General features: G+C 40.2%; 1 protein-coding gene across 1 annotated transcript in view; it reads right to left on the reverse strand.

The window, feature by feature from the left end:
* CREB1 (cAMP responsive element binding protein 1) overlaps positions 1-6462 on the reverse strand; it is a 16506-nt gene extending 10044 nt beyond the window's left edge. The window contains exons 1-3 of the mRNA XM_010153305.1: positions 6341-6462; positions 2763-2909; positions 696-796 (exon numbers count right to left, since the gene is read on the reverse strand). Of these exons, the coding sequence (XP_010151607.1) occupies positions 696-796; positions 2763-2909; positions 6341-6454 (362 nt within the window). The 5' untranslated portion in view covers positions 6455-6462. The remainder of the gene's footprint in view (positions 1-695; positions 797-2762; positions 2910-6340) is intronic.
* Between the last annotated feature and the right edge of the window lie 2236 nt (positions 6463-8698).

An 8698-nucleotide genomic window follows, 5' to 3' on the forward strand; every position in this document is an offset into this window, starting at 1 on the left:
CGCTATTTAGCGTGTTTTAAGAATGAAAAGTGAGATTTAGTACAGCCAGAAAAAGGTGTGCAAGGGCTTTATTAATAAAGTAAGAGATGACTAACGAGGAGCACCTCAGTTGGTCTTACCGCAGAAGTATTTGCCATGACAACTAAAGATACTAGATATCTATCACTGTGTTCCACTCATACCACGACTTCTTAAACTTTAAACACAAACAATTTTTCTCAAGCAGAAATTCTCTCTGAGCCACAGAACACCACATGCCCATTTAAAGTCACATGGGAGAAAGGAATTAAGTTTGATTGCTGCTAGCATTTCCACAATAATGGAAAACACTAGAGTTGATTTTTTGCAGACTACAGATTATACAGAAGCCACTTTCTTGCAAAGCTTCAGTGTATTTCAAGTATCAAGTGTCCATTAAAGCTATCTCTAAGGCACCTAGGCACAATGATACCTCAGTGTTTCACAAATCTGGCAATTAGCTTATTCTCAGCTCATTTCTGTCTTAACAGCTGAGGTTTCTTCCTTCACCTTCCATTTGCTTATCTCTTTATATCCTATCCCATGGAAAGACATTGCAGAAGAGAGATTGCAATTAAATGGTTAAATCTAAAAGTAACTATACAATCACACTGTTTGTCTCCCCACCTGAAGAACCCATCCATCAAGCAAAATGCTTCTGCTTTTAACCTCCATACCTGTAGGAGGGTCGTCTGGAAAGAATTTCTCTTCGTTTCTGTGAGTCTGTGACGCTGTCTACTGACTCCTGCGAATCTTCGCTTTCTGCTATAGTGGAGATCTGTGAACAAGAACAGCAATCAAACTTAACAAGACACTCCCAATGTCTTTGTTTTAAGGAAATGTTGACATCCTGTGAAAAACACTACATTTCAAGTATTCTACAGTGCTTCTGCCTAGGCAGTGAGCAGGAAGGGACGGCTGTTTAGTACCAGATCCAGTGAAGAATGACCAGTTATCTACCGGTGAGAATATCCTTTATAATTTAAACAGTTCAGTAAGAAAAAATAATCAGCAATTCCATACACTTTTTGCTTCCCATGATTCCTTGTTTCCATCCATTTCAAGGAAACAAGAATTTTTTAGTAAAATTTTGAGAGACAGTAACTAAAACCATTAAGATAGCAGAAACGTTTGGAAACAAAGAGCAACACACTGAAGTTGAAAAACATCGATTTATAAATAATAGGGTAGATTGGTTACAATGAGACTGGCTTGGGGGGGGAGGGGAAATTGTCATGAAGATGTCATACATGAAGATGCTAAAAAATAGTGAAGTGCTGTAATTCCAAACACCTGTGCTAAAAAAAAGGCAAAGGTTTGTGACGGAAAGCTAAAATGTTTGCATCGATTGCATTTCAATTTTACATTCAAAGTGTGCAAAAAATGTAAAAACATCTCCGATACATAAAAACAGAAACTGTTTTCCAAAAGATTATAGTCACGTGACAAATATACAAAAGCTAACAATAGCTGGTGAATAGAGAAATGCCTGTGTGAGAAACATAGCTCACAGCCTGACATTTTATGCAATGCAGGGAGGATTCCTGAAGGCTCAAAAAGCTTGCTGTCCGTTATCTCCCAGAACTGCCCAAATCTCACAGTTATCAGAGGGCCTGAACAGGTCCTTGGGTGACTGTGAACTACTGGGCTTTGAATATCACAGCACTCCAAGCACTGAGCCAGGTGAATTCTAAGCACGGTTTCACTGTCAGTCTCGTCTCTTCCACCTCCTTGGAGGTGCTAGTAACTTGTGCACTTATCTGAAAACTGCTCACCTCCGACAGATTGCAACTCTAAACTTTTGACTCCAATGGCTGAGGAGGGTAGAGCCTGCCAGAAACTCAGCAATAAAGCTGACAAGGAGTAAACAAAGATTATTATCAGAATGTCCTAGATTGAAATTATGCATGCCTTATTATTTAAAATAATACCCAGCTAAATATCTGTATCAAATAGTCACAATGTCTACTTTTTAAATTAAACATTTTTTGAGCTGTATACTAATAGCAAATGAATGACGTACAGTCCTTTCCCTATGCAGCTGCTGTACACCAAGCAATTTCACTTTCTGCATTCAGTAACACTGAGCTTAAAGTAGTTAAAAAAAAAGTTACAGGTTTTAAAGATTTCAGACTACTTGTCTCCTATGTCTCCAAGCTACCTCATCATACTGCATTATCTGCCTTGCTTTGCAGAAGAGAAAATATAAAGCAAACAACATTCAACAAGCAAATTTTAAAACCATTTTTACAAGAGGACTGATAGGTTTATTTTAAGAACCATTAACATACAGGCATCTGTTTTGTAAAGTAGTGCAAATATTTTCTAAGTAGCAAAGACTCTTTTCCCAGAATAACAGCCTCCTTGATGATTACATTATTAAAAAAAATCCCTTTTGTTCACTTCAGAATAGTATGAACTCTTACTCAATAAAGATATATGAAAATACAGTAGAGAGAAAAAGTAGAATAATACTTTAAGAAAGACCATGAGGCCGTTAAGATCACCAACCCAATTCTAGAGGGAAATGAAACTCAGTGATGTTTGAAAGTGAAAAGTGGTTAAACCAGAACAGAAGAAAAGTCAGAGTAGCAAATACTGTACAGGTTCTGCCTTTAACGTGCTCTTAAAAATTTTATATAAGCAAAAACACAATCTGGGAAACAAACACATTAGAAACCAGTGAACTGGCAGGACTATTCAAAAGGCCCAATTCACCTATTTGGGATTTCTTCAGTCAGTACCTGAACTGTCTGGACCTGTGGAGACTGAATAACTGACGGCTGGGCAGCCTGAATTACTCCATGCACTTGAACCGTCTGCCCATTGGGCAGCTGAACTAAGGTCACCGTGGGTGCCGAAGACGTTCCGTGAGCTGCTGGCATAGATACCTGCAAAGAAGAGACAGTGAACATAAATTAGGTTATTGCAAAAATCTTATTTCACTACCAAGAACACTTTTTGGTGAAAGAATTATGTCTCTTCTAGACCCCAGTTAAATGACCCAAATCTTTAAACCCCCCTGAACTGCCTAAGCCCAACATCTGACCTACTTTACAAATGAATCTAATGCAGAATTTCTGCAGGCTCAAAACACTGCTTATAAAACCACTGACAAGAATGAGAAAAACACAGCTGCCTCTATTTTGAGGTAACCTAATAACACACTACTACCTTTCGCTCACTTCTAGATACTGCTAGGACTTGGGTGTACTCCTACAGTCACTGCTGAGTCAAAGGCAGAAACATATGGGAGTGAAGCTATTTTTGTTCACACTCAAGAAAATGCAGTGTTTGCCAGATGTAAGAAGTTAAAATTTTTAGGGAGTCATACCTTTCAGACTTTCTAGAGACTAAACCATACTGACCAGCTGGCAAAGTCCATTAAATGAAGAAAACTGGCTATGAGTTCGGAGAGAAAACCCATGGATTTGCAGCAGAAACAAATGGTTTGTAGGCAGTTCCTGTGATTCAGTGTCACGGGTCAACACAAACTCTAGTCTTAAGAGTTACTTCTATGAGGAAAAACTGCCCGCATTTTAAGCCCTCAGTACCTAAACACAACTTTGTCTCTCCAGCACAGACCTGTAGGCACAGTGGCTATGCCAGCAGGGATACACTCGTGACTTCAGCACCGTACGTTAGTGCTGCGTGCACCGCCACGCGTGTCCTGCGCAGAGGCTCAGGCTCCGAGGACAGTGATACCACACAAAGCTGGTCACGTCACGCAGGGAAGTCTCACCCTGGCTGGTCACAAGAACCCTTATGGGTGGCTGAAGGGCCATGCACCAAGGTTGCTACGTGGCTGGGCACATGCCGTGGTGCATGTCCCGGTGCTCAGCAATTGTCTGGTGACACGACCGACGTGTTCGTGGCTGGGGGGGCTCCTGAAAGGCAGGAGGGTGCAGGGGCTGCCCTACCAGTGCACACAGCCCTCGGTTTGTGCCCACCTCGCACCACCACAGCCCTCAGGGAAGCACTGCAGGCAAGCGCGAGCTGCTCTCGCAGACCACAGCCAGGTCGTGGGTCACTGAGTAGCCAGCCTTCTTCTAGACACCCAAGTGTGGAAAATTTAACAATTCTCCAGCATTCAACAGCATTTTCAAGAAATTCTATCCGTGCAGCTACAATGTGAGAAGGGGCTGCGCTGCTGCCCTACCTAATCTCAAAGAGCTGCTCTGTACCGGATGCAGAAGTAAATCCTCTGCTGTGCCCATGAACATGTGGTTCTCAAAAAGCTGCAGTAGCTGATCTCTGAATTTTCATGAACATCCGCCACTTACAAAGAAATTTTGCTTAACAACAAAATTAAAAGGAATTACATGTAGACCTCTCTCCTCCACAGCTGTCTCTCCCTAATCCACAAATTTGAGTTTGCCTTTACCTTCCTTTTCCAGGAAAACAGCTGCAGCATTACATGGTGGTACTTAACTTACATCTGAGAGAAACCGGGGCTGAGATTAACATGAGCACACTTTCCTCTGGCAAATTATATCCCTTTACCAAGTGACCCTTTTTAATAATGCATGTCTGACTAAACAGTCCTTGGCAATGACAGCAAAGCTGACCAACTGGAGGCCACTCTGAGGCTGAATTAAGCCAACAGCAGAGTGTAACTTCCACAAATGTCTCTGACTCATACCTTGTGGAACTGGAACGAGTTTCCTTTTGACTCTGAAAACTACCCTGAACTCACTGAAAATGCAACAATTAAACTACGCTTAATAGAGGGGTGACCTTACAAGAAATAATGAAAAAATTAAATTGACATAATTAGTTATTTAGATTTGCCTAAGCCTCTGAGGGCACTCCCTAATGCCAAACACCACCACTTCACATATTAAACGTATTACAATAATGACACTGACGTGAACAAGACAAGGAATTATGTTTAGACTGTTGTGTCACCTCCACAAGGAATATGTACGTTCTGGGAAAAAACTAAGGTGCAAATAATACAGTGAATGGCAAAGAGAAAATTAGGAAAAATATAACATATTTCTTTGTGGTTCACGTGGATTTTAACCACAGCTCATTCTCATTCAAGTTCTGGGGTGATTTTGTCCTAGTAAAGTGCATTCAACCCACTACATACTTGTAAATTCAGCTACCTGGAGTACATTAGTACATGAATTTACAACATTCCTTCTTCTCTGGACTAAATCTTAATGCATACCAAGTGAGAAGCAGTTTACTGGTTTTGCAAGAGAAATAAACTACTTCCACTCAGTTCACACTGACGCGTTATTCGCACCACCTACATCCTGTGCCTAAGTTAGACAGCGAGAAAACTGCCCAAAGAGGCAAGCTGCTGCAGGGCAGCTGGTGGCCTGTAAATTCACACTACAGCTCCACTCAGCAAAACCACCCTGTGCATTTTAACAGCTCCAATCCCTATACTATCACTTCAAGTGTACTATCCCTGGTTTACCAAAAGGTGTAATAACTTTAAAAATACATTAATCATTTACAAAATGGTAAGTGATTTAACACTTGTGCCACCTAAAAGACACTTAATACCCCAAACTATGAGATCTAAAAAAACTTGTTTGTACTTTGCAGACTGCAAATATCTTTAAAAGTAAATGGTTACAGAAGAGAGCCAAACAGATTCTGGACTAATTTACACAAAGGAGTTGCTTCTGCCAACCACCAGTGTATCCAAGAATGAAACCAGGTTCCAGAATTAGAGATGTACCTGAGATTGCATTTCTTGTCCCTCCAAAATAATTTGGGGATAATAAACAATCTACTACTGTATCTCTAAACACCAAACAATTCTGTGAACTTCTAGAGACAACAGGATGATATGAGCTGTGAAATGCCAGGTTGTTCCACTTGATTAGAATGTTTATAATATTAATCCCATCTGATAAGATGTATTTGCTGCATTATTTATCTATATTTTCAGTCTCTTTTCTTCAGCATTACACTGACTGCTATAGACAAGTTTCTAGCAGAAAACATAACAGCAAAACAATCCAGTCAACATTAAAAAAGACAGTAAATTACATGCTTTGAAAAAAATACCTCTCAGTGGTATGGTGTGGTAAATAATGCTAGAAACATTTTCTTGCATTATTCTGTTAACATTACACAGTTTACACACATACAGTTCTTCAGAACTAACACCGCCTAGTGAGATGGGAAGTTAAAAATCTCTACTGCTTTAAAAATGTGAAGACATATATTAAAGGAACTATACACCGCACTTGTTTCAGAAGCGTGTCAATGGAACCTTGTCTCAGGCCCATGAGCAGATAATCCCTCTTAAAAAAAATTATCCAATAGGTAAAACTATTACACCGTTATGATTTTATACCTGGGCTAACGTTGCAATCTGTGGTTGTGCCTGCACTGTCATCTGTTGGGTTTCTGCCTCTGTAACGGCTGCATCTCCACTCTGCTGGTTCTCTGCTCCAGATTCCATGGTCATTTAGTTACCTACAATCACAATATTTGTCGTAAGTCTGGGTTGGTATTCAAGTCCATTGTTCTTGGTGGATCTGGTAGCAAACGCTGCAGCTGAATTCCCATTACTACATACTGTTGCCATTTGCTTATTAAAATGTTGCCAAACTATTAGTATTCAGGCAATTTTTTTTTCGTGCCAGGTGTCTGTCTCAGGTTGATTTTTCTGTGTGTAGTGTTTCTGAAAAACAGCCTCCTCCAATAATGAAATCACAAAAAATGTGGTTTGCTCATCTTGAAAAAAATTGCCCAAGGAATTGCACTACGATGATCTAGTAGCTCCGCAATTTGGAATAACGACCGGCAGTTTGTCAGGAAGGGCACTCCCCCACTGCCAAGGTGACAATATGCCCTGCTTCAGCCCTCCCTCTCCCCCGCAACTGCAGCTTGCAGATAACCAATAGCAATTGCTTCTGTTGGGCACTTAGTTTTCAGTCGCCTTCTGCCTGAACTAAATATGCAACATCTCCGTGCAAATTCTTTCCACAACCAGCCTGTGTACCGCCCTATGTCACAGCAACTTAGTCTCTTCTACTCAGCAGTCTTAATGCCCGTATACATAACGATGGAAGCCACTTCTCCTTGAACCTTACTGCACAGAAATGTTTTTATATCCAGAGGAACATAGTAGTTTGTCATGACCTAAGTTTTGTATTGTACATAGCTCCCAATACACTGGCATTTCTAAGCAATAACTGAGCAAGCCTAGATCACGAGAACACACAACTCTTTAAAAAGAGGTTGCATAACTTCCCAAATCACGCATATAGGCAGAGTGCAATGAATGTTAAATTCTGCACTGATTGGTGAAAATTACTTTTCAGTTCTTCATTAAATACTGGTATTTAATACATAGGGCATAACTTCAAAATACAAGGAAATGCTCCCAATGGCGATATAGCAACAGCACTGTATTATACAGAATTCCGGATACCAAATATGAAGAACAGGTATTACCTCCATAGGCACAATACTAATTCTGCATCCCACGCTCTGGTGCTCAATCTACTCAGGCCCCTGGCTACCCTCAGACAGCACACTGCTCCTCAGAGCTGGAGTAAAACAACCACTACAGCATTTCTGCTTTGGGAAAGGGCCTGGAGACAGAGGATGCTCACATCAGAAGGTGGAAAGAAGAAATGCCCCTCTCCTTGCCCAACTTTACTGGCCACCCATGGAGGACTCAGAAGTGTCATACAGGTGGTGGTACTATGCCAACATTCAAGACATTTCATTGTAAGCATAAAGTCTGGGAAACTTCCATTTTGACAAAAACTGCACTTCAGTGTTATGGGAAAGAAAATATTCTTTGAAGAGCTGTTGCCTAAAGCACTAGGGTCACACTTCATCACTGGATCTATTACAAAATGTCTGTCTTACAGTAAATGATTGCTAATCAACAAAGATAAAATAGCATTTCAAAGTAGTAGCTGCATCTCACATCAAAGAAAGCAAGTCAATGTATATAAAGCAAATTCTGTATATTCAGTACTGAAACTGACTGTTCAAATGAGCTTTTGTGGTTCACTGTGTGTGTGAACACTTAAATGTTTAAGTACCAAATGTTTAGTTCCAACATCAGTTTAGCAAGTCTTAAGACTTGCACTAGCAGATGTACAAATTTTTGGAAAAGCGCATTAAATTCTTCTAAGCACCTGGAATTTTGTTATGCCTCTCCCTGTTGCCATGATTTTTGTCCCACATAAACCAGATGTTAGTCTGACAAATGTTCACAGATAAATAATATTCTACCTATATGTAGGTAATGGTAAACTGACTGTGAAAGAAATTAATTGTAAACTCACTGCATTTTAAGTAGCCCAGGTGTTAGAGGTATCTAGTTTTATCACTTTTTTGTGAGTATCAGCCAGTTTGTCCAAGGTAAGCAAATCGGCAACTTTTCCCCAATTCCTATGCATGTATCCTGGTGACTCCAGCCAAAAGACTACCTCATAGGAACCATTTCAGGAGCAGATCTTTTGCATCAGCAACATCTCCCAGCAAGTATCTGAAAAGAACTTTAAAAAACAATTTCCCAGCTCCGATACAATGTTGCAAAACTAATGATGACTTTGTTTTCTGATACAAATCGTGACTCAAGTATGGAGTCAATTGTTTACAAAAGGGATTAGAAATAGACGAAATGTGCATGTCTCTTGAATCAGGTATTTAGCAACATTTGCAAAGGCAGACGTTGCCAAATTCCTGC

This window comes from Eurypyga helias, unplaced genomic scaffold (assembly GCF_000690775.1).
Source record: "Eurypyga helias isolate BGI_N326 unplaced genomic scaffold, ASM69077v1 scaffold37096, whole genome shotgun sequence".
NCBI lineage: Eukaryota > Metazoa > Chordata > Aves > Eurypygiformes > Eurypygidae > Eurypyga > Eurypyga helias.